Consider the following 27,453-nt stretch of genomic DNA (forward strand, 5'->3'; position numbering starts at 1 on the left):
TTTCATGAGTATTGTCATCTTTCCTACGTGATACCTTCCATCCTAATATCACATAATTTGGACTGACAAATATAACATATCCGATATTAGGCAGGTTTTCAATGTTCATTTATAATTTCGTGGAGTGCATGCGATTTAGGTATTGTCTTCAATGGACACATGAACTAGCCGAATCTTTGAGAGCCATGATTCTTTGCGAGCTACAAAGTCTCTCCCTTCCCCCTCCTTAGAGCCAAATATCCGTTCATTCTTAATGTGGATTACCAACAGTGATATAATGCTACAATTTTTGGTAGGTATAAGCTTGACTGTTTCCAAAGACAAACATATTCCAATGCCGTACACACTCGTTCTTTTGTAAATTTAAGGTGAATAGTTCCAGGGCTATAAAAATATTAGATGGGTATACGCCATACATCCCTGTATATGAATATACGACATTTAACTATACGTCCTATTGCTTCCAGAATATGTACAGTACTATAAATATTTCCATCCCAATCTCCGTGTATTACAAGCCCCGTGGGGAAGGGAACTTCTGAAATCTCTACCGAGCCCAGTAGTTCTGGACTTGGGAGCCCGAAAGACTTCAAAAGACGGATCCTACCGAAATAAATTAAACAAAGCAGGCAAAGGGTAGCAAGCGTTTCTACTTCGCATCGGGAGGCCTCGGACTCGAATTTGACAAACCTTTTTGGGCGAAAGTTTTCTAAGTTTCATCTTCAGTTCCCTCTGGCGAATATGTCAGGAGGTTGCCTTTTAAATATAGATCCTGGATGATTTTATCAATCATCCTTTTATATTGTTGCTACTAATTGTTCTGTTCTAGTGTGAACTAGCAGCATTATTTTAGATTTTGCCACAGGGGTTAAAATACTCCACCGATATGAAAGTTTCACATTTAAAAAATAGTATATAATTTATTAAAATATCTGTATTTAGCAAACTTAGGAAGGAGCAATCGCCCCTACCTGTTATAACAAAAGAACACCCCCTCGTGCTTGCTTCTCAGGTAGCATCTGAAAGCTTCTTTCTTTATAAAATAATTAATAAATATGAATTTATCTCTAAACCTCAAATGGAATATAATATAGGAATGGAGGAAGTAATGCTTAATTCTTTCTAAAGTATGTAAGTTATAATTAACAGACGTAACGTTACATCTGTTAATTATAATTTGTACTAGCATATATTACCCGCTCCGCTGAGTTGAAATGAAAATTGAATGCACAACTCCGTATCTCATATGTTTAGTACCCGCGAAATATGCTGTTTTCGTTTTTAATGGCATCGATTTAAACGGCATCGGAAAGATCATTCATCATCTCGGCGACCCCAAAAAACCATGGATTCGACACTAATATAATTTTCGATCATTATATTATCTCCCCCTCTCCCAAGTTGCAAGGCTGAATTTGGTTTTAAACGAAATCGGAAGTATCACCAGTCATCTCAGCGACACCAGAAACTATGAATTCGACAATAATACGGGTTATTTTTGATCAGTTTTATGTATTTCCCTTTCCCCTCCCTCAAGATGCGGGGCTGAATTTGGATATAAGCAGCATCAGAAGTGTCACTGTGTCACTCTTCATCTCGGCGCCCCCACGAAACATAGATTCAACACTAATATCGGCCATATATATATACCTCAGGTTGCGGGCCATGGCATCGGAAGTGTCACCGTTTATCTCAGCGACCCCCAAGAAATGTGGATTCAGCACTAATCTCGGTCATTTTCGATCATTTTTAAATATCTCTCCCTCCCCTCCCCCAAGTTGCGTGGTTGAATTTGAATTTAAAAGGGATCAAAAGCATCACTGTTCATCTAAGTGATCCAGAAAACTATGAATTCGACAGTGATAGTGGCTATTTTCGATGATTTTCATATATCTCTTTCGCCCTCTCCTCCACATGGCGAATTTTGAATTTGAACCCGATCGGAAATGTCAGTGTTCATCTGAATGATCTCGAAAATTATGGATTAGATACTAATATTGGTCATTTTCGATCATTTTAAAATGTTTATCACCCTCCCCTACGTTGTACCCTTTCCCTCCCCAACTATCAGGGCTGAACTTGGATTGAAACAGCGTCAGAAGTGTCACTGTTTCTTTCATTGACCATGAAAACTAGGGGTTCAACACTAATATCGGTCATTTTTGATCATTTTTAAATTGATCTCCCCCTCCCCCTCCCCTACGTTCCATCGTCAAAGTAAGTAATAGCCTAAAGTAATCCCTGCCCCTAAACTCATGAATGTTAAAAATTTGATTGAGATCGGTGGGGTGGTTCTAGAGTGATGAAGTCACAAAGGCAGTCATTTTTTACATATATCTCCCCTCTCCCTCCCCTACGTTCCATCGTCAAAGTAAGTAATAGCCTAAAGTAATCCCTGCCCCTAAACTCATGAATGTTAAAAATTTGATTGAGATCGGTGGGGTGGTTCTAGAGTGATGAAGTCACAAAGGCAGTCATTTTTTTTTACATATATCTCCCCTCCCCCTCCCCTAGGTTGGTTCGTCAAAGTAAAACGACAAAAAAACACCCAAGCCCGACCCTCATATATGTTGAAAATTTGATCGAGATTGGTTGGGTGGTTCAAAAGTTATTAGGTTTTGTTAGTTTTTATTTATACGTCCCCCTCCCCTACTATTCCCTAGAATCTACCGTTAAAGTAAAATTACAAAAATGTTTCCAGATCCGAACCTCATGTACCTTGAAAATTTAATTGAGATCTGTCGAATAGTTCAAGACTTATTAAGTTACAAAATTAGTCACTTTCAGTCATATATAAATTGATTTTTATATATCTCCCCCTCTTTCTCTTCCCCTACGTTGCTCTGTCAAATTTAAATCATATAAACAATCCCACACCTGAACCTCATCTATGTTGAAAATTCGATTAAGGTTGGTCGAGTGGTTCAGGAGTTATTAAGTTTTACTTCTTTTTCTATACCCCCTCTCCCTCCCACTCCCCTCAGTTCTACCGTCAAAGTGAATAGCCTAAAACCAGGCCAGCCTCGAACCTCATCCATGTTAAAAATTTGATCGAGATCGGTTTGGCGGTTCAGGAGATTTAGAGTCACGAACGTAGTGATTTTCAATTTTATATATATAGATTAGTCTTCAATTTCAACTTTTTTACAGTTAAATTTGTTAGTAATTATATGCTTTTAATTTAAATTGAAATTATGCTCTTCAAACTTTATTTTATAAAATTAATTTAATCTGATAATACGATTTCAGTTGTAAAATTCACATCTTGTATTACGGTTGTAAAAATATAAATAAGTCGCTGAGCCGTTCAAATGAACCGCTTCTGTTTAGTGAGCGAACAGTTGAGCGGCGCTCCGCGAAAAGTAAACCGTTTTCCTCATTTTTACTGTACGTATTGCTGAACGTAGTGATACACTAGTTATGAAAAAGTTCAAAACAAAAGACTGTTTATCTCAGATATGCTCTGGAATGAAATGTGTGGGCTCCCAATTGAAGAAAATTTAGAGAAACTAGGTTTCACTGATTACAGCGCCATCTATCTCGAATCAAGAAACATATTTCGAATAAAATTTACTTACTTTTCCTCCTAGAATCCGAATATGCAATAAAAGCACGGGTGCCCACGCCCACTCGAGTGTTCAAAGTTTCCCCCACTCTACTCCCGGGATTAGAGCCGGCTAATTTTATCCCAGGTGAAATTTCTCCTCCAAATATTAACTTTAAAAAAAAATCGAACATTTTCTTCTCATTTTCCCCCAGATATTTTGCAGTCAGTACCGTACCGTGGGGGTGAGTGGGGCAACAGCCCCGATCACCGAAGTAAAGGTGCCGCAAAATTCGAGAGAGAAAAAAGGAAAAGGGAGGAAATTACTTGGAATATATGTATGGGTGGCTGTCATATACTCTCGCCCCGGGCATTGATTTTCCACGGCACGGCAGTGTTTGCAGTCTCTAGTTGAAAACCTCCCCCTATTTCTGTTTAGAGATAATGCAGTCTACTGTATATCTTTGAAACGACTGATTCTACGAAAAAGAAATTTAAGGGCCTCTTTTATTCTAATTTTATAAACTACAAATTTCCTCATAACTGTTTTCTTCGAAAAATTGATAATTTTCGAGATAATTGCAATAAAATAGAATTTCCTCCTCTCCCCCTAAAATAATATGGGTCAAATGAGGAGAATTTTCAGGATATGTTGAGAATATGGAAGTAAAGGAATCCATAAAAATTCAGATTTTTCGATTTTTTTTTTTATTTCACCATTTTTGTCTAATTTTCCTGGATTAGTATTCATGAATGAAAAAACAACTTCTGAAGCTGCATTTATTTCATATTTCCTCCACCAGGAGAACAATTCGCAGGAGACTAAACCCTGTTTCGAGAAGCTAACACTAGATGTCACAACAAGGCTCCAGAAGACTCGCAGATCAGAAGCAGAAATATAAAAAGAAAAATATATGCTTTCATTTTTTGTAACATAACAGATACGGTACAGTGAAAACTCATTCCGTAACGTTGATCGTGAATTGAAACTTAGTAAACCGAAATTAGTTTTCCCTTTGAAATTTAAATACAATTAATCCGATATATAGAGTTTTTCTGTAATGAAGAATAAGGCATGAAAATAATAATATCATTTTATAAAGACAAATAAATAAATAATACTAAATTAAATAGAAGACATAAAGTCAGAGGGTTTGGAATCGGGGGGCAAGGGGGCAGCTGCCCCCGTTGAAATTTTCATGTAGGGGAGGATACTCGTTTTGCCTCTCCACTTTCAGACTGTAAAAACATCACACAAGAGTGATTATATAAATTTAAGAAAAATAATTAAAAATTTACTTTATTTCCATTGGTGTACGTTCTCAAAACACTGTAAATCGAGATTTTAAAGTTCAAAAAAGATAATAGTTTAAATGCGTAACAGAACATTTAAATATATTTTCTACAAATTTAAATTATTCCTACAAACGATATGCAGAGTGCTCTAAGTTTTATAGTGATGAAATATGTACCCCTTGTGAGCACTAACGAATGACAGTATTTAAGACGTTCTTGCTTGAAGAGTGGAGAGGGTAGCTCATGTTCACAAACGTCAGCAAGGACACTTCCGACAAAGATGTATGCGAGTGTGGGTCCTGGGAGTCCGGGCCTGCCCCGAAATCCCGATTTAATTATATAATCTATCCTTATGTTGGATTTGGACTCTCGAAAAAAATTGGACTCTTTCCGAAATAAATTCCTGCGTACATGCCTAACTTCCGAAGAGAATTTACAGCGAAAAAGCTTGATTTCGTGAAACGGGGACGGGCGGGGTTTCGGTCCAAGTCCTGTTCTTCTGTGAAAAGTTTTACTGTCAATATTATGTCAACATCGTAATATTGGTAATGATTTTTCCTGAATGATTATTAAACATTTTTGTATTAAAAGTGCAAGCATGAGGTGAAACTTAGGCCTAGATATATGACTTTTAGACAAAGAAAGACTAAAATAAAAATACAGAACTGGATGTACTTATTGTCAGAGAAATGAATAACCTTCATTCTTAGAAAGTAGCAACAGTCTATCGTAGCGTTTGTGCAAAGGACTGTATTTAAGCAATAATTATCTCTATGATCTAATTATATGAGTACTATGTAAAAATATCAGAATCAATATTTTTCATTATCGTTGGGTAACGCTAATGGAATAATTGCAATAATCATAGAGTTAGAGAGTACTATTTTTTTAGTAAGATTCTATACCATTCTTGAACAAAAAGAAACAAGAAACAATCAGAAATTGCTATTATAAATATATACAGTACAGTTTTTAAAAGAATATCGTAACATTTAGAAATTATTAATATACTTGTTCGTAGTTGAGTTAGTGCACCAACCACGTTGGTGTAATAATACTGTTTGTTTTGGTGTTCCCCTTTTATGAATTTTGTTTTCCGCATGTTTGTGTGCCTTTTTTATGCAAATACGGTATAATGTTTAGGGACACAGAGTGTCCTATCTAACAGTCAATTTATTTTCTTCATATTACCCAAGATACACTAAATCAACATTTTTTTTTTTTTTACAAATGCGACAGCTCTTCTAAATTTTAAAGCAGGGTAGAAACATTTCCTTTAATTTCTTAGATTAAAAATCAAAATATAGGTATCTCTCTAAAGAATTTTCTGTTTGCTGTGAACCCAATGATTTGTGATTATAGAATATTTCTAGCATTATTATTATTATTATTATTATTATTATTATTATTATTATTATTATTATTATTATTATTATTATTATTATTATTATTATTATTATTAGTTTATCAGTCCCACAAAGTCCACAACGAACAACCGTGGCGCAGTGGTAGCGTTACGACTCCGCATTCGGGAGGTCCGAGGCCGGCCATCGTGACTAAGGTTACTTCACGGTTTCCTTCAGGCAAATGCTGGGATGTCATGCTCTTTGAGGGCCATGACTTCCTCTTCTAATTACATCTTCCTTTCCTTCCTCTGTCCATATCCTGGGTTGTGTGCTCGCCGAGGGACATCATCCGTCAGTCACGTGAAGGGCCGATATAGTCAAACTTGCTGAAGGCTCTCATCCTCAAAGTCGATGGTCTAATTAATAGTTGGCGAACCTTAGCAACAATTTTTCAGCACAATTATTATTCACTGAGTTGAAATTTTGGTTCCCCTGATATTTGTGTTTGGGTTCTTTAATCGTTGCTTTACCAGCACAACAGAAAACAAATTGAAGACTGATTAAATTCTCGGAAGGAGCACTCAGTTTACGCATTAACGATAGCCTGAACCACCTAACTACCCAAATCACATAACATTCACTTAGGCCTTGTAAGAGAGAGTGCTCAAACCTGTAAAACAGTCTGACATTGAAATAAAAGACTTAACTTTGCGTTACTAAATCGTTTGCTTTCTGTAGGGATGCAAGGAAATGCATATACCCCTATGTTACACCTGTGTTACTTACTTTATTCCTTACTTTATGTCTAACCGAAAAAGAACCTATCTTGACACATGGTAAACATCATCAACAAAGGAAGTTTCGAAAAATACAAGTCTTCCTGGTGTTTACGAAAAAACTTACACAAGCAGTGCCATTGCCAGAAACTTCATAACAAAATGCATCTTAGAATTCTCTGCAATGTGTCTCACTTGCAATGTGAAGTACAGGATTCCACGAGTACGTCCAAGCAGCAAATTGAGCAATGCGTCAGGCAAATTACGACAAATTCTCCCAACATTCCTACACACGATTTGCCTAAAGATCTTGATGAAAGATCTTGTGTAACCAATCAAGGGAAGAAGTTTGAAACTCCTGTTTTAGAAAATAAAACTTAGTCGACTAAGGATTTAAATTTTTCACGAACTGCACGCCAATCTTGTCGCGCGGAATGGTTTCCTACATTCCCTGGTTACATTATGATACAGTCAGAGATTATGTTTTGTTTTGATTGTATAAGGCATATAATTTGACAGGTAAAATGCTGGTGCTAGGAGCGGAATTAACATTTCTCGCCGTAGAGCTCGAGAACTGGAGAAAGGCCACAGACAAATTCAGAGCACATTTGAAATGCGAAATCCATTGTCCGAATAATGTCCGTATGGGCATTTCCAACACAGTTAAAAATATGTATATAAAATGATAAAAAAAAATGGAGTTACAAACAACCTTTTTTTGTACGTAGGACAATTTTTACTATTTGATATGTTTTAACTGTGATTTAAGTGGTTGAAATATTCTGCACAATACCAAAACCCAGCACAAAACTGGCACTGCATTAATTAAAATTTTAATGTAAACCAAGATGCTTCTCGTAGATAGAAACCCTCACGAAACTGTTTACAGTTGCATTATATTATTATTATGCTATTATTATTATTGTCTAACCAAATCGAATTATTGTACATTACGAACGTATGTTCGTATTATCTTACACTGAGAAAAAAAATTGTAGGTGGCGTACTTAAAAAGATAAGTTACATGCGTAATTCCTGTAGTTTTTGGACTTAACGTACAGCAGACGTATAACTGAAAACGCATGTTTTATAATACTTTCTGTATAAGTGTTCCATTTATACGTACTTTCCGTATGAAAGAATGTAGGTGGTCAGGATCTCACATAAAAATGGACGTATATAACATATAGCTGACGGAGGTAACATAAGTATATGCATGTGATATACGGAAAATTGTTAGATGTCAGACACCCTGCAACGGCATGATGTAACATCTAAGGGCAGTGCCTATGTAGCATACGGATAACGTATGCTCCGTACTGTTTTCTATAGTAAGCACGAGGATACCGTATATTTGTACAATATACCGCTGTCCGGTGAACGGATTTTTCTCTGTGTACCTATGTTACATTCTCGAGTTTATTTTCAAGACAGTAATTCAAAATCAGTTTGTACCCCCAGCTTAAAAATACTTTCGACTCCACTACATAAAGTACAAGAAAAGGACAGAAAGCACGTAGATTTAGAACACAGAGCACATCTGTGAAGTTGCCCCGCCCACCTAACGAATTTTTCTTTTTCTTACCTACATCGTTAGTTTACATTAGTTTTGCTTAAATTATCGTTAGTTTCGAAAAAATAAAAGTTTTATTTAAAAAAATAAATGGGCAGGCCAACTTCACAGTTCCCCACCCATAAACGAATTTCACATTTTTTCAAATCACATCGTTATAGTTAGTTTACGTTAGTTTTGCTAAAACTATCGTTAGTTTCGCAAAAATAACGATTTGATTCTAGAAATAAAGTTTGCCGCCAACTGTGAATTAGCCCGCACATATTGAATTCTCATAAACTTCCAACTCATATAGTTAGTTTATCGTTAATTTACGTTAGTTTTGCTAAAACTATCGTTAGTTTCGCAAAAATAACGATTTGATTCTAAAAATAGAGTTTCCCGCCAAGTATGAATTAGCCCGTCAATATTAAATTCTCATAAAATTCCAACTCATATCGTTAGTTTATCATTAGTTTACGTTAGTTTTGCTAAAATAACGATTTTATTCGAGAAATAAAGGTTCCCGCCAAATGTAAAGTTAGCCCGCCCCTCAAGAATCTTCATAAACTTCCACCTCATATTGTTAGTATACTTTTAGTTTACGTTAGTTCGCCAAAACTATCATTAGTTTCGCAAAAATAATCATTTTTCCCACCCACAAACAAATTTCAAAATTCTTTCACATCCCATCATTAGTTTATAGTTAGTTTACGTTAGTTTTGTTAAAACTATCGTATTCATCGATCAAATATTATTGTTATGAATTTAAATATCGTTCTCATCGATAAGCCATAATCTTATTTTTGCGAAGCTAATGATAGTTTTAACTGATGTACACTAACGATATGAGATGGAAATTTATGAAAAATGTTTTGTGGGCGGGGTAACTTGGCGGGAAACAGCGGCGTAACCAATGGGTGGGTCCAGGGGTCTGGACCCCCAGAAATTTTTAAACGTTGTAAAACTAAAACCTAAAATTGGCTTTCCAGTCTATATATTGCCAAAAATTTTCCGCAGTAGGACCCCTGGATCCCCCAAATTTGTAAGTGTCCTTAAAATACAGCCTAAACTTGTGTTCCCAGTTTACAAATTGCCCAAAATTTTCCGGGAAGGGCATCCGATTCTCCGAAACGAAATCCTGGCTATGCCACTGTCGAAAACATTCTTTGTCAAATTAAATCGTTATTTTTGCGAAACTAACGATAGTTTTAGCAAAACTAACGTAAACAACGACAAACTAATGATGTAATGTGAAAGAATTTTGAAATTTGTTTATGGGTGGGGAACGGTGAACATTTGTTTTTTTGAATAAAACTATTATTTTTGCAAAACTAACGATAGTTATGGCGAAACTAACGTAAAATAAAAATATACTAACAATATGAGATGGAAGTTTATGAAGATTCTTTAGGGGCGGCCTAACTTTACATTTGGCGAGAACCTTTATTTCTCAAATAAAATATTATTTTTGCAAAACTAACGTAAACCAACGATAAACTAGCGATATGAGTTGGAATTTTATAAGAATTCAATATGGGCGGGCTAATTCACAGTTGGCGGGAAACTTTATTTCTAGAATAAAATCGTTATATTTGCGAAACTATCGATAGTTTTAGCAAAACTAACGTAAACTACCGATAAACTAACGATATGATGGGAAAAAAAGCTTTGAAATTTATTTGCGGGTGGGGAACCGTGAAGTTGGCCTGCCCATTTATTTCTCGAATAAAATCGTTATTTTTTGTTTAATTAACGATAGTTTTAGTAAAACTAACGTAAACTAACGATGTAAGATGGAAATTTATGATAATTCTTTATGGGCGGGCTAATTTTACATTTGGCGGAACCTTTATTTCTAGAATAAAATCGTTATTTTGGCAAAACAAACGTTCATTTTAGCAGAACTAACATAAACTAACGATATGAGTTGGAAATTTATGAGAATTCTGTATGGGCGGGCTAATTCACAGTTGGCGGCAAACTTTATTTCTAGAATAAAATCGTTATTTTTGCGAAACGAACGATAGTTTTAGCAAAACTAACGTAAACTAACGATATAATGTGAAAAAATTTGAAATTCGTTTTTTGGTGGGAACCGTGAAGTTGGCCTGCCCATTTAATTTTTTTTATTTTTTCGAAACTAACTATAATTTAAGCAAAACTAACGTAAACTAACAATAAACTAACGATGTAGATAAGAAAAAGAAAAATTCGTTAGGTAGGCAGGACAACTTCACAGACCTACACAGAGCCGTGTCAGATAATGTTTATGGCAAACGCAAAGCTCCTATAGTGCTACCAAAATGACTTGAGCCGTGACAAAAATGCGAACTAGAGCTCACACCTTCTAGACACCCATGCGTTGAGCCAATAAGAGTACAGCTGTTGCTAAGTGAGAGAGCCTTAGTGAACGGGTGTGGAATTCCTTCAGCTGATAGCACCGCTTTGAACGGAAGACTAGGTGTCAAGACAATGTGATATATCTATACCACTAGGTATGTGAAATTGTCGGTTCTGGCGTGTGTGTGTGTGTGTGTGTGTGTGTGTGTGTTCGTATGCCGAGGAAAGAACTGTTCACGAAAATTGACCTCAACAGGTTTGTTGGGGAACAAAGGAGTTCATGAACTTAATACTCTTATATAACTTCTCAACATGTTCTTTTCGTTTTCTTAAGACTCACCTCTCTCGCTGACCTCCTTTGTATTAAACCACAAAGTATAATACAAGGTTCGTTCAAGGTTGACCGGGACTTCTATTTCTTCAGAGGTAACAGATAGCACAAGAAGCACCAAACTATGTCAGATTTTCAAAATATTCTCCGTGCTCGTCGAGGCACCGTTGCCATCTTTGTGGCAGCTCCCAGAGTCCTTCACGAAACTGTTCACTCCATTCGTATACTCTTGTCCGTGACACCGTTTGTTCACCATGTAATGTACCATTGCAGTCAAGTTAATGAAATTTTTGTTTGGTTGATCCATACTTTTCGAACGTACCGCGTACTGTAAATTTTCAACACAATTTTCGGTCTATGTATTAAATTCATTTGTTCTTTATTCACACCAAACTTAATGTGTGAGCTTCGGAATAATCTAGGAAGAATTATATTTCGGGGAATAATTTCTTTATGTATATATTATTTCATTATAAACTCTGTATATGGCCTTTCAGATGGATGATTATTGAAATTATACATCTTAATGCGACACAAAAACATAGGTAACCAATTGTCCATCAATCTGATATTTGTCAGAATAATTTAGTCCCCTTTCGTCCCTCTGAAATGCCCATTTCCTCCCAAAAATCCGGTTTCATCCAGTTTTTACTATTTTCCATTCGGTTTGTATTTTCCACCGCCAAAATTCTTTGCTCTGATTGAAACTTATTTCCGCCTTAGTATCAAGACGCACCTTCACTTTATTCTACTTCAGAAAAAAATTCAAAAAGGTTCTTTTCCCCTCAGGAAATTGACCTTTCTTCGTTAATAGTTTGAATATGTCCTTCTTGGTGCATTGAAATTATCTTTAATTGAAAAAAAAATGAATTAGTTCGATAGAAGGGCGATTCGGCTCTGATTATTCCCTTCCTTTCCAGTTCCCGAACCGGTTTAGAATGGGGTAATATTAGTGATTTGTTCAGATTATACTTAGTAATTAATATGTATTTTGATATGTGTTAGCATGTAAATGCGTACTTTAGTATGTAATATAGCAGGAGTGATGTGTGTGAAAACATGATTTATTTATTTAAGGACAGTGTATTGTTGCTCATTGATTTTTTATCTCTTTTGGTCCGTCGTAATATGTATATTGATTCATAATAAAAACTTATAATAATTCCGTACCGTCATTCCATAGTATACTACTTATAGCTAACCGATAATACAGTACAAAGCGAGTTTAGTAGTGCAAAGTTGGTTTCCATACTCTCATACCATCTAGCGTTAGGTGAAGAACTACTCGCCGCTAGTGTTTTGTTCCTCCGAGACTTAAGAATTTCGTCAACTCGAAAATTACCCTTCTTTTGTAATTATTGATGACTATATAGCAGTTTTGGTCCATATGAATATATATATATATATATATATATATATATATATATATATATATATATATACAAATTACATTATTAATTAGCTTCTCTGAATAGCACAATACGTTATGTACGTTCATAATTAAATGATTAATAAAATTAAACTTCGCGTTTATTTTTAAACCGAAGTTTGCCTACAGGGTTTGTCCGGAAAGTAATAGGACTGAGTCGATTTTAAAAAAAAAAATTATTGAGCCAATCGTTACAATTCTTTAAAAACTTTCAAAATAGGCTCCTTCTGCGTCGATGCAGCGCTGCTAGCGCGATTTCCAAGCATTGAAGGCGTCACGGAAGTCATTCACCGGAATAGCCTTGAGAGCCGCGGTGCAAGCTGCTTGGATCCCCTCTGTCGTCTCAAAATGCTTGCCTTTCATCGGGCGTTTCAGGCGAGGAAACAAAAAGAAGTCTGGGAGGCCACATCTGGGCTGTAGGGCGGCAGCGGAAGCGTTGGGATGCCGGCCTTGGTCAGGTAGCTGTTCACAAGAAAGGCGGTGTGAGCCGGGGCGTTGTCGTGGTGCAGCTTCCAGTAGGCTCCGATGTCTGGTCGGACCGGATTGACCCTTTGTTTGAGTCTCTTGAGCACTTCCACGTAAAACTTGACGGTTTGTCCAGGAGGAACAAATTCATGGTGGGCAATGCCTTTGATGTCAAAAAGGACAATGAGCATCGTTTTCACTTTGGATTTGCTCATTCTTCCCTTTTTTGGGCGAGGAGACGCCGGCGTGTGCCACTCGGAAGATTGCCTCTTTGTCTCGGGATCATACTCAAAGATCCATGATTCGTCACCTGTGATTACGTTATTCAAAAATTGGGGGTCACTTTCACACATGTTCAAATTTTCTTGGCACAATTCCACTCGCCGCAATTTCTGGTCGTCAGTGAGCACTTTTGGGACAATCTTCGCGCACACCTTGCGCATGTTCAAATGATCCGTCACAATTTCATGAACCACAGTTTTTGCTAAATTTAACATCTGGGCAATTAAACGAATACTTAGTCGACGGTCTGAGTTCAAACCTTCGCGAACACGAGTCACATTGTCGGTGTTTGTCGAAGTCGAAGGTCTTCCAGTACGGTCTTCATCGGCGACCTCTTCCCGGCCCTCCGAAAAGGCCTTGTGCCACCAAAACACACCACTTCTTGCTAAAGCATCATCTGGGTAAGCCTGCTTGATCATATCAAACGTCTCTGTCGCAGATTTACCGACTTTAACACAGAATTTAATCGCGTACCTCTGCTCTAACGAACGCTGCATTTTCGGCTTGCACCACTCACAGAAACACGTCGCGCGAAAAAGCCTGTCCTGACTCTCCGTGTGCTCGGAGACAACTGACCAGCCGCTCGTTCGTTAGCTAGGAACGCCCTCTACCGGATCCAGTCGGTGCACGCACGCTCCGAAGTACAGTCATGGTGGAATAAAATCAGTCCTATTACTTCCCGGACAAACCCTGTATATAGCACTATTCTGTCGTCAGACTGCAGTTTCAAATTCTCTATCTTCCTCATGTTCTGTGAAAAATCGCATTATTGTCGTTTTCAAAATATAATCGCATTTAGTTAAGAGGATAGTTAATGATATTGAAATCTCATTGCATATAAAAATAATATGAAGCCGTGGAGTGTAAATATACTTTGGTTTGTAATAAAAGAATCTAGTATTAGTTCATACAAATTCTTGCGTATTGATCAGTGTACTATAGTTCATGTAGTGGCTTGTTGATTTTAATATATGTAGAATAAGATTGCTTTGAACAGTCTTGGGCATAATTGTCAAGCAGGGTGTCCAAAAAAGAATATACGTTAGAATGTGAATAATATAAATGAATAAGAATAGTAATGATATATCATTACTATATCAGTATATCAGTAATGATATAGTAATATATCATTACTATTCTTATTCATTTATATATCTATTATAGTAAGTGAGACTAAATGAGAGGACACCTGTAAATTTGTGTGCCCAGTAATATACTTTGCCACGAGATATTGATTATTTGTATATATAATAATAAATGTTTCGTGCTCTGACCATTACGTCAGAATTTCGTGTGAGGAAAGGTATTGTGTGAAAATGATGGATTACACTGGTATACAAAATTTTGCTTATTATTATTTCTTGATGAATTTTTATGTATTTTGACTCCCTGAACACGAATCTGGAACTTATTTTTATGTAGTGTCAATATTTTCAGTGATATAAGCATGTTTTATTTTTCTCCTATACTGATTTATGCATAGCAATTTGCGTGCTTTTATTTCGATACTCGCTAGTGGTATCGCATTTGTTATTAAAGATAATTGTTCAGAGTAGGAAACAGAGAATATAGATTCTAAAGATACATAGCAGAATTGTAAATTGATTAAATAGACTTATTCAAGTGTGAAGCTGATGTTGGAGAAAACTAAATATGAGGAACATCAAAGGGACGTGTGTGGGAATTTCAAAATTATTGGTTTTCTTCTTGGGTTGCAAAGTGGTTATATTAAATATTCCTGCTTTCTATGTCTGTGTGACAGTCGGACAACTAACCAGCATTATGATCAAACCGTGTGGTCTGAAAGAACGGAGCTTATTCCAGGAACACATAATGTGATAAATGAAGCATTACTGCCTAGGGAGAAGATTCTCATGCGAACATTACATATTAAGTTGGGATTGGCAAAACAATTTGTGAAAGCTCTGGGCCTGCCCTACAATGAATCAAACAAATGTTTCCAGCTTTAGCAGAGGCAAAAGTTCTGGCTGGCATTTTCCCAGGGCCTCAGATTCATGTCATGCTTAATAGTGCTACACTTAAACAAAAAATGACGGAGTTGGAAAGAAACGCATGGGAGGCCTTTCATAAATTGGTGACGGGATTTCTGGTGCATAACCGAAGTGAAGCGTTTGATCACCAAGTTAAGACACTCATTGATCAATATCGAGCAATGGGATGTAGAATGTCTTTAAAATTACATATGCTTCATTCACACTTGGATTTCTTTAGGAGAATTAAGGAGATGTTAGCGAAGAGCAGGGGAACGTTTCCATAAGGACATTTAAGTAATGGAAAGCAGATACCAAGGAAGGTGGGACTGTGCAATGATGGGTGATTATATTTGGAGGTTAATCCGTGACGAAGTGAACGTTTCCCTCAAAAGAAAGAGAACCACTAACCTTCACTTTTGATTACGGAATCCCAGTACTTGATGAACACTTTCCTCCAATCTCAAGTACTTTTGTATATTTTTTTTATAAATGTAATATTCATATATTTTGGTATTTAGGTATTATGCAGATTTTTGTTACCCAAAAAGTTGATGTCCAAAATGTGTGTGTTATGTTTGTAGTTCAATGTTCCTCTAAGACACAATTGTATAATATATTACTGTTTGAGTAAAATCTAATATGCTTATATCATTACAAATTTTGACATTACGGGAAAATAACTGCCATACTCGTGTTCAGCGGGTGCAAGTCATTAACAAACCAATGAAAAATCAACAGAAGCACGACTACAATGTTTGTGTTATGCTTGTAGTTCAATGTTCTCATAAGATACAATTGTATAATATGTTACTGTTTTAATAAAATCTGATATGCTTATATCATCACAAATTTTGACATTACCGGAAAATAACTGCCATATTCGTGTTCAGCGAGTGCAAATCATTAAGAAACCGACGAAAAACTAACATAAGCACGACCTTGATCAAAATTTGTATACCAGTGTTATGTTTTCACTTCGTGGCTCGGCATTCACTAGTAACTGCACATAATAACTGTTTATTTGATCGGATGATATGAGTAGAGTCTATGTGGCAAATGATTTTGAACAATTTCAATGTAACTACAAAACAGAATAATTGTTTTCCCCACTTAAATATACGCGTTAGTACAGTTTAAATATACGCGTCCAGTTTCACATTTGTAATAGTACTCGGCAAATTTGAATTTTTCTTCTACGTCACCTGATTAAGTCAAGTTCATTACTGTTCGCAGAGGTGACGAAATGGATAGGAGTGAATAATATAGTAAATTTATTACAGTAGAATTTCGTATTTCTGTACCAAGGTGTCGATCCTCCTCCCCTAAATATTTTCATTTTCCTTGGTTTTTAAACTAGATAGTGATTGGAATTAAATGACATCTCAAGATGTAGCGAATCTTGCGGATTGGGAGCTACTAGTAAGATTTGGCAGACAATTACTCGGAATTCTTCTCAGTTTCTGAGGGGTCGGAATTTTTTTATTTAGAAATTCTAAATTAGAGAGCACACTGACCTTCCGGTAGGGCCGGAGTCTGCAAGGTCTCAGCCGGACACGGCCCAAAGTAGGATTTCCATAAAGCCACTGTCTTTGTGAAAATCCCGCTCAGGACACAGACTAGCTTGTTGGCTTGGAGATATATATCTTAGGCTACATATTTAGTAGGCCACCTGTTTCGACATATAAAAGTATATTTGGCTGTGGATTGTCATATGTCTAAATTCAACCACGTCTAACAAGTCTAATATAGATATTTCTATTATATTATTTTCTATTATTATTTCTTTCTTTTAAATGTATTATAATAACAAGATTGTAAAATATTTTGTGCAGGTCTTCTATAATTATAGAACTTATTCTCTGTTGAAGACAATAAAATAAAGAAACTTGAAGTGTAAAAATAACACCGAGGCGGTGCTAAAGAACTAGGTGAAGAACCAAGAAGAGGAAAGCAATGTCATACGGTCTTCTTTCAATATATAAACTATGTTGTTAGTAATACCTCAACGAATGGTGAACAAATCATTCTGGTACTAATATTGATAATTTCATTTTTTTCAGTGATCAGCCAAAGCTTTTATTTATTACGAACAATGACAGCAAGAGTATCAGAAAGGTATGCATCTATATTTTTATATTTATCGCATATATTGTCTTCCGAGGGTATCATTAATCTGTAAGTAATTGACATTGAGAATTTCTATTAGCTTTTATGTTAAACTATGACCAAAGCTTTACGCTGTATATTTGACATTTATAACAAGTAACATACAACTTATTACGTTTTCTGTAATCTTTCATGAAAATAGTTTTGTGAGCGTATGAATTTTCTGGCAAAATTTACATTAGTAGAAGTACTGCCATCCGTTTTTAATGTTCTTAGTAGTTAGATTTGTTATCGGTATATTTCAATCCACAAAGACTTCAAAATGACGTTAAGTCAAGAACATTTGACAGCAGTTTGATTACTTTGCTGGTCATTTCTTGATGTTCTTCTTTCATTCTAGGAGCGTGGTTACGAGATATCACAATGCTCACTATATTCCTATTCCTCGTTGATTATGTTTCGTTTCTCGTGACCACATATAAATAATTTATTTCACATACTTTATTATCTCTCGTAATTGTCCCTTCTGTTTAAGTAGAAAGAAAATGTTCTTGTAAACGTGGTAGTTTGGTAAGTGTACACAAAATTACACCAATGAAGTGTTACTGAAATAATTCCAAACTACTAGAAACCATGTGAGGTGGTTGATTTAATCACTTCCATCCAACAATTTACTCTAAAATCCGATGAAGTTGAAGGAGCACCAATCATGTATCAAAATTTACCACAACTCAAGTAACACAGAGCCACTGTGTTGAATTAACTGTCATTTTTATTGTGTAGTTGGCGAAGAACAAGGAAACATATGAGACGATACAGAAATTCATTGATATAAGCGGATCTTCATACTTCACTGTCTGAAGATTTCAATCACTTTGTTTTTTTACTTTAAATGAAAAAGAACAAGCTACGCCATTTCCTTGAGCTCGTTGTTTATATACATTATCTTACCGCTGAAATTAATATGTATGGGCTTCTCTAATCTGAAGAATTTTGAATTTTTAATATGTAGAGATGTAAATTATTCAAAGCTTAAACAAAGCTCCAATGGCAATATGGATATATCAGTAGTCCGTAGCTAGAGGGTGGCCAGAGACCTCAGCTTTCCCCACGCAACCCCCTTCATTTTCCCTTGAAACTTTCATTAGGTAAGGTAAACTAAAGTTAGCCCTTCCAGAAATTATCCCCATATATTAGTGTTTTTTAGCTGTGGACCTGGGATGAGTAGTAAAGTTATACTCATAATTTTAGATTTGAAAATGCTTGGAATTTAGTGATTGTATTTATGATAAAAGTATCATAGTTTCCAAATACATAACTTATAAGAGTTTCGTAATGATTAACCCATCACTTATAGATTTCGAGAATATATGATATGAATTGTAACTTGAATATATTGGTCCTACGGTCATTTATTCTAAACAGAAGCTAATAACATCAACAAGGCTAAATTTTGACATTAGTTATGCATCACCTATATCTGCTAGAAATGATTTTAGTTGTTCCTGGTATTATGCGCGTGTGAAACATTTCCATCACTTTGTACCTTATTGACGTCAAGGAGAATCAAATAACGCAATATACATTACTCAGAATTTTACCGGAAAATGAAGCTTGTTTTGGCTAATATATGTAATAATCTAATCAAACTTGCCATGGGTTGGTGAAATGTCGTATGATATTACAATAATATTGTATGAGAAAAACAACTTAAAGAATGTGTTTACTCATATTGCATTAAAATGTGTTTATCATTTAAAATGTTTACTTTCGCTGTTGTGAAAACCTAAGCGTACTCAAAGACAAATGTTTATCCTAATTCCTGTCATCAACATGTAATGATGATTTCATATGGTCCAAATTTCTGATGCGGAATTATCACGTGGCGGTCAGAGTGCGACTGTAATATTGCAGATAAGAATGTGTGAAAACGCAACTGATTTAATTGCGCTTAAAAGAAAGTGACAATTCTACAAGCTTCAAATGTAAAATACTTTCAGAACAAACAAGCATACGTAGTATTTGACATTTTAACCTTCAGAGGATTCGGGTGATTACTTAGCACATTCATCAGTGTTAGAAGATTGGTACCAATTCTCCGTATCAAATAATATGGAAATGTATTGTTTACTTTAAGACACTTGCATAGGAGGAACAAAATGACGTTCTATTCTAGAACAACCTTTCCGCCTCTGGTTCACCTTCAAATTCTTTGTTCTACAATTCCTACGAACTTCTCATAAAGCAAAGTAAATTAATTCGGTTTTCCAATCTGGCATACATAGCAAATCTAGTGTATGGTTAAAAAGCTAGTTTGTATTAAGTTTGTTAACGCTATCGTTAAGCTTTTCAGACAGAGGACGCCTTTCAAATTTTTAAACAGGAAATAATTGGAAAAGGCACCACTTTAAGTAAAACAAATCTGGAATAACTACGAAAACCGTGGAATTTGTTAACATCGATTTCTAGCATCCGCAAGAGACTACTTGCCTCAGTCCAAGCGAATAGAGCAAAGTGTATTTAGTACAGTGGAGTCCCGCTAATCCGAACTAATTGGGAACAAACCCTGTTCGGATTACATGATTGTTCGGATTAGCCGAAATAACAGTAAAATCGCGGTTTGAAGCGGGTGAACGGATCTATTGTGTTGTAATACATAGCGTATAGTATTTCAAAACAGTTTTCTGACTACAGTATATGTACTGTACTGGAAAAATGTTGGAAAATCTTGATGTCTTTATTTTTCCACGTACAATACGTAGTGTAGTTACAAATCTTTCCGTTAGGGGTATTATTATGGTTGTGTAGTTCACTTTCCTCTGGTACGAAAACATGCACCCATTTTCATCCTTTAGTTATTAATTTCTTAGAACTGCGTATATTCGACACAAAAAATAAAATTTTCCTCCCGGACCTGTTGGGATTAAACGTGTTCGGATTACCGGGATTCCACTGTATTAAAAGGAACCCAATTCATAGTAAAGTCACACTTTGTACAGACTGGAAAACTTTAAAACTCCAGCAGAAAGTCAGAAAACAAAGGTTAGGCAACTAACGTAACCGACGTTGCAGTTGGAGTTGAGTCTGAAACACCAAATAACTTTAGCTTCAAATTCTATGATGAAAGAGATTACAGAGCTCAATTGTCGAAAAATAGAAAAACGCTTTTAGTTTTCTCTTGAAAGATCATTAAGGAACTTGTACTAGCAAAGACGCTTTCTTATCTTTATGGAAGAGTAGGATAGAGTTTTCATCTTGTCTTCAATATCGAAACCCAAATGGAGGTTGGAATTAAGTGAAGAATTAAAAACGAGACCATGAGGAATAAATTGAACTTAGGAAGACATAAAATAAAAGAATAAAAGTCTATATAATGGTGGATCGGATTTCATTATACAATTCAAGTGTCCTTGGACATGACCTACATTATTTTAATAGTTAGTCCACTAAGCTTTCATTCAATTCGATTTCAACTAAATTTATTGCAATAATCAAATATGAACGAAGAAATATTTTTTTTCAATGTAAGTAGTACAACGAATCTACGTTATAGAATACACAATAGGCCTATAATAATACTATTCAAGATGTGTACTAATGAGGGTACAATGATGTTAATTACTGTTTTGTATAGCTGATTCGAATCCGGTGTGTAGAAATAACGTCAGAATATCTTGCAAGACGTCATTTTCACAAACAGCTCCTTAATAATACGTAGAGTGTACGTCAGTGTGCTACCTGGGACTGTAACATCCGTGTGCTCGTTTCTGGAATTGGGTTCGTTGTTTTCCTTGAATAGCAGTCTATTCTAGAATCACAGAGCTTGTTCGGATGTTTACTGTTCCAACCAAGAAATACTAATTTCTTAATAATAAAAATTGTTTTAAAATAAACTTATAATTTAGCCCATTCTGGCTGCATGTTCGCTATATTCCTCCGACCAAGACATGATGCGGCAACATCGAAGTATGCGCCATTTGTCCTATATAATTCGTACATTTAGGTCTGAGGTAAGAAGACCTGGTTAATCACCTGTATGAACAATGTTTACTGTAGGAAATTTATGAACGAAGTTATACCTTGGTGGGGAAAGTATGCACGGTATGGACGACGGAGTATGACGTCAAAGGGCAAAGTGAGTAAGCACACCTTACAAAATCAGGATTTCGCATTACATGTAACATGAGGCTTCAAAAAAAAAAAAAAAAAAAAAAAAAGAGGAAGGATCTTTCATGTAAAAAAAAAAAAGGCCTGAAGGATGAGATGATATACGTCTGAATATACAATAAAATTTGAGAGAAAAAACAAAAAAAAATTGTTGATGCATTTAAGACTATTGTCAAAGTCCAAAGTTCAAACATTCATTGCTTGTTCGTATGCAATCAAAACTGAAAAAAAAAGATAAAAAGTATATTCCATCAACAAACAAAAAAAATAAAAAAAAACAGTGTCTGCACAAGTTGTCACTGAATGTCCACAATCAAGTAAAGTTCTGGATCGGCAACTTCAATTTTCTTGCCTCTCATCACCGGTGACAGGAAGCCTTGTTGTGGGAAATGAAAAAAAAACTGCATTTTAAAACACATGTCCACAGTGGGTTGGTGAACACTTGACGAAAGTCCTGAATTCATCTGGGGGAAACACCACTCGAGAAAAATACCTCACAGATTAACACTATAGGATTTTCCATGCATCTTGTGAGCAAGAAAACCATATTCTAGCTCTCGAGGTTCTTATCCTGATTGCATGCTAATTGATCTAATAATGCTACTGACTTGAGTAAACTCCATTATACCTTAGAGAAAAGTGATCTACTACTAATATGATAGGTATGGAGTGGGGGAAAGAGCACACGTAAAACGACATACAAAATTCCTAAAACCAAAAATTGAGAAAAAAGAAAAAAGGAATAGCTTGTAAAGTCGTTTGCTTACGCGGAGGAAATCCAAATCTCCAACGGGATACTCCACTTGGAGTATTTCCATGGGGGTCGGGGAAGGATTCACGTGGGTATTGAAACATCTCTCTGCTTGGTCAAACGTAATATTTCGCTTCGCGCGTTGTCTATCAACGGAAGGATGGGATGCAGGAGAGGGTATCACCACGGAGGGAGGGGGAAATGGTTGAAGACGCCGGCGTCTGAAACGGTGTGGGGTGGGGTGATTGAATTTGTTTCGGGTGGTTGTAAAACATAAAACAGATGGTCAAGCTCCGTATCATGGGTGAGTTGTCGTGGAGTGGAGCCATACAACGAATCTACGTTGTAGAATACACAATATAATGATACTACTCAAGATGTGTACTAATGAGGGTACAATGATGTTAATTATAGAGCTTTAGGGCAGCTTAGGTACACTCCAGATTTACCAAGGGAGTAAACGCTCAGTAATGTAATCTGTCACGCTTGAATAAATGTTTAATTTATAAACTACGCATCAGGATGATGCAGGTCACTTAAATGAAAGATAGGAAATCGAATTTTGTATTTTATTACAAAAGGGGTGATGATGATGAAAAGATAAAATGAATTTTGATGAAAGATCCGGAGTTCTAAAATAAAAGGGGATAGTTATAATTTCTAAAAGGCCGGCCAACACAGTGACCTGAAGGGTCTCGCTTTTTGACCGGTTGTCTCGTTAGCTGAAAGCTAACCAATGAGACTAATAAGTCAAAACATGCCAATTAGTTGAGGTGCTACATCGCAGAAATCAACGAAAAACTGCAAATTGTGATAAGAACATTCCCATTGGTATAAATAATGTTTAAGGTTATACAATGAAATTAAGTCGGGGAGGCATCGTCTAAAGTCAAAGAGATCCAAGATGGCGGCCATATTTCAAAATAGCTACGCGGTTACAGTTTTTCTGTTACTCTTCGCAGGAATTGAGTGTTTGGTATCGATTTATAGGTTTTTGAGGTCAAGGATTCCAATTTTTATGTTAAAAAAAATTAGGAATTACTATAGGTGTTTTTCTATTCCATATAGTTTTTAAATTGAAGCATAGGCGAAATCATTATACACTATTTTTATCTAAAAATATATGATATAATGCTATGCTGATTGCTGAAAGGATTCTGTTTGATTTGTTTTATCACAAACTGTCCAGAAGAAAATAAGCGATGTATGTCTGGTAGCTGAGACTCTGTATCAAAAAGGTCTTTCAGATGGACCGGTAGCCAACGGGCATAGTTATAATGATCCAGGACAAGAAACCAAGGAATCATGTCTCTTAAGCAGTCACGATACAAAAAGTAGTTGTCTTCTCTAATTGAGCGAAGAGAAGCAATAGGATTTCCATATCAAGATAAGTCAGCCAATATTTGAACATGATACTGTGTGCAGCTCGCTCTTCACACCAAATGTCAAATTCAAGCTCGGAACCAGACTGGTGGTAAGCATCTTGCAACAAATGGTATAGTGCTACTGCAGTCACTTGTTGAATTCCTCTGGCTTCCTTTACGTGGGTTACTTTGAGATAGCTTTCTGCAGCAAACATCACCATGAACTTCTTCTCACCATACATGTCTGGGTAGTTCCACTGAATCACTTTTGATAACGCAAACAGTGGTTGATCCACTACCATGACAGGAATTTGATTTCCCTTAAGAAATTGTGTAACTCGTTTTATTACGTTCATCGCATGCTTGATCATAGCTATTGATGATGAATGTTTATAGAATAATAGTAAAAGTTATTATATTCCTGGAATAAAATCAGTTGAAGCAAGTTTGTCTATGAGCATGGTAGGCAGCTCACGATGTATCAAGTCAATGTCGATATCCTCGCTAATGACACGTTTTAGCCATGCAATTTCTTCTTTCTTCTGATTCGTAGCAGTGGGTGTCAGCATGAGTTTCAGTGTAACATCAGAACAAGTTGGAATAGTGAGTTCTTTTGACTTAAGGATTGCTGGCTCCACCAAAGGAAACTCGTCCGGAAGACTAGGCACACTTCGCTTTTTGAAGTTACTTATGAAATACTGTATATCTTGTGTAGGCCTTACTGTTCCTAAACATTCAGGTGTCGGATTTTGAAATATTGATATACTTGTCCCATGAAAGGAACTGTCCGAAGTTGAACTAAGATTGTGGTCTATGTTATCGTACGCCCCAATTGTGAATATATCTTTACGTAGTTTTAATGGACACAATACCTTTTCTTCTTGGTACCTGATATTTACAAGTTCACACATCGCTGTTGAGAGTTCCAGCACACGAGTGTAGGAGATTGAAGGACCAAGTGAATGTAGCTTTTGTGTGTGTGTTTTCCAAATATTGAAAGACCCATGTAAACTGGCAGCGGGGGTTCTCTATCAGTTTCATGCCTCAATATCTTTCCAGTTGGTTTTCGGGTTGGTTGGTTGTATATTAAAGCAAAGCAATTGCGATTTTGTTAAAAAAAAATGGCTGTGTAACAACTTCATTGTCTTCAATGTTGGATCCATACAAGAGCACATTGGCAAGTAGGGAGCGAGGAACAGATTTACGCTGGGTTTTAGCATGTAAATCACCATTGATTGCGTTCTTTTGTTATAGCATTTCTTTCTTTACTATTTTAGCAACACGCAACAAAGCAAGGGCGTCTTCATCTTGGTCGTTTTTACAAATATTCCAACATGGTATCACCAACAGTTTTATCATATGCTAATATACAGTATACTCTGTGCCAGACATTTGTGCCGTCTTATACGGGAAATGTGCAAGAATCATCTGTCGTAATCTTAAGGTGTGGCATTTTCTCATCCGTTCCTAGTAGTTGCATTAGTCTCATCTTCTATAATTTTGTCAGGACACTCATCTTGAAAACTGGTTGCGTTTCATCTGAACCCTTCATACTTTCCTCCATGAAATTAACTAACTCTGCAAAAACTACCCCTTCAAATACATGAACATTGCAAGTTGATGTCAATTGGCTACTCCGAGACTTGTTATACAATCCTGCTAGGCACTTTGCATGGTATTTTGCATCTAGAGCAATCATATCACCACCATTAAGTTTTGCTAGTAGATCACTATTTCGTTGTTCAATGGCACACTTCCTCACCTTTTGATCTACTTGTAACGTGGTTACATTAAACAATTGATCCTTGCTGGTCGCAGAACCATTACAAAAGAAGCACATCTCTTTAGAAGTAGATGATCGATGTTTACGATCATGTGACGATGTGATGTAGACTCTTTGTCACCTTCATTAAGCTTCCGTTTCTTTGCTCTTTCGAACATTGTAGAGTTATAATTTAATGCACTTTTTTGTGCCATTTGGCTTGTCGTTTTAAAAGTGCTTTTTCCACTCCACAGTTATCTTCATCAAACAGTTTTATATACATATCACTGGGTAAGGCACAAATACAATTGAAAGTTTTCTAAATTATTTGCAAGCGTTGGGTATCCAGTGTTACGAAAAGATGCATTTAGATTATTTGCAGAACATACCAAATGTACATAAGATACCTCTTGACACAGTATACACTTTGTCCAATCAACACTTTTAGTTCTTTTTTTTATCTTCCAGGTCACATGCAGGAACTAATCGGAGACGTTTTGCCATTTTCGATTGCCACCTTCACGTACTCAAATCTGAAAAAAATAATTAAAAAAATAAAATAAAATAAAAACAGGGATTAGTTGGCTATTGCATTTCTTACAACGAGTTTACTGTTTTATAAAGGAATCAGAAATACAAAATCCTGTACTTGTGATCAGAACATTTCCTTAGCGCAAAGCAATATATATATATATATAATTCTTAACGCGTTTTTAACACAAAATTTGCAATCCTTGACGTCGAAAACCTATAAATCGATACCAAACACTCAATTCCTGCGACGTATAACAGAAAAACTGTAACCGCGTAGCTATTTTGAAATATGGCCGCCATCTTGAATTTCTTTGCGTTTAGACGATGCCTCCCCGACTTAATTTCATTGTATAACCGTAAACATTATTTGTACCAATGGGGATGTTCTTATCACAATTTGCAGTTTTTATACACGTAGCACCTCAACTAAATGCAAGGCTATGTGTGTAAGTAGAATATCAGCTTCCTTTTTCCTGAAACGAACCTCTTTGAGAACGAATCAAAATATGGTTTTGCTTATTCACGTCTTATCTGCTTGTTGCTGTTCAAAGGCACTGGGCTGGCTGCTGACACTTTTGACTGGATAATTTTACGACGCACTTAAGCACTTGTATTTGAGTGTGAAAGTCCTTGCTTCGAACCCGCCGGAAGACTTTTCCTCTTCTTTCCATCGCAGACTCGCAGGATCTCGCTGCTCGGTACGGGACGTCGTGGTCCTGGGTTCGAACTGGCTGACGGCTGTCCTTCGTCGTCTCCCTCTATGGAACTGGAGTCGTGAGCTTGAAGTCCTCCTTGGACGTCGTCTTATGCGGTGACGTCTTTCGAGACTTGGACGTACCCCGACTCACCTTCTTGGACTACAGGTGCTGGAAGCTACATCACCAAAGTAAAGGCGTCGGGTCTTCTTGAGCGACGCTCGGCAGGGTGTGGCGGCGTATACACTATGACGAATAGTTAAGGACTGGACGAGTAAACTTTCTAAAATTTTGCTTTTATACACATAAGCATCCTTGTTTACTCATATGGATTTTAATTTTAAGTTGGTGAAAGTGTGTTACTGTGATATCCGTGTGCTCGTTTCTGGAATTAGGTTCGTTGTTTTCCTTGAATAGCAGTCTATTCTAGAATCACAAAGCTCATCCTGATGTTTACTGTTCCAACCAAGAAATACTAATTTCTTAATAATAAAAATTGTTTTAAAATAATCTTACAATTTAGCCCATTCTGGCTGCATGTTCGCTATAGTAGTAACACGATCTCCGAGGTATACACGTTCGCACGTAATCCTAGTCATAATGAAGATAGAGCATTAGTCAAATGCTTAAGATCGTCATCATTATAACTATCATTGACGGGTGTTTCTCATATAATGAATAAGTCCCATGCACTGTGGTCCTGAACTCATGTCTTC

The 27,453-nt window shown here is 36.2% G+C and overlaps 1 protein-coding gene across 1 annotated transcript in view; it reads left to right on the plus strand.

The window, feature by feature from the left end:
• The window catches only part of LOC145668361 (carcinine transporter-like), a 103,409-nt gene that overhangs the window by 13,396 nt on the left and 62,560 nt on the right, over positions 1–27,453 (plus strand). The window contains exon 2 of the mRNA XM_081736132.1: positions 17,419–17,473. Within this exon, the coding sequence (XP_081592258.1) occupies positions 17,451–17,473 (23 nt within the window). The 5' untranslated portion in view covers positions 17,419–17,450. The remainder of the gene's footprint in view (positions 1–17,418; positions 17,474–27,453) is intronic.

The sequence above is a fragment of the Thermobia domestica genome, chromosome 13 (assembly GCF_964235325.1).
Source record: "Thermobia domestica chromosome 13, izTheDome1.hap1.1, whole genome shotgun sequence".
In the NCBI taxonomy this organism is placed as follows: Eukaryota; Metazoa; Arthropoda; class Insecta; order Zygentoma; family Lepismatidae; genus Thermobia; species Thermobia domestica.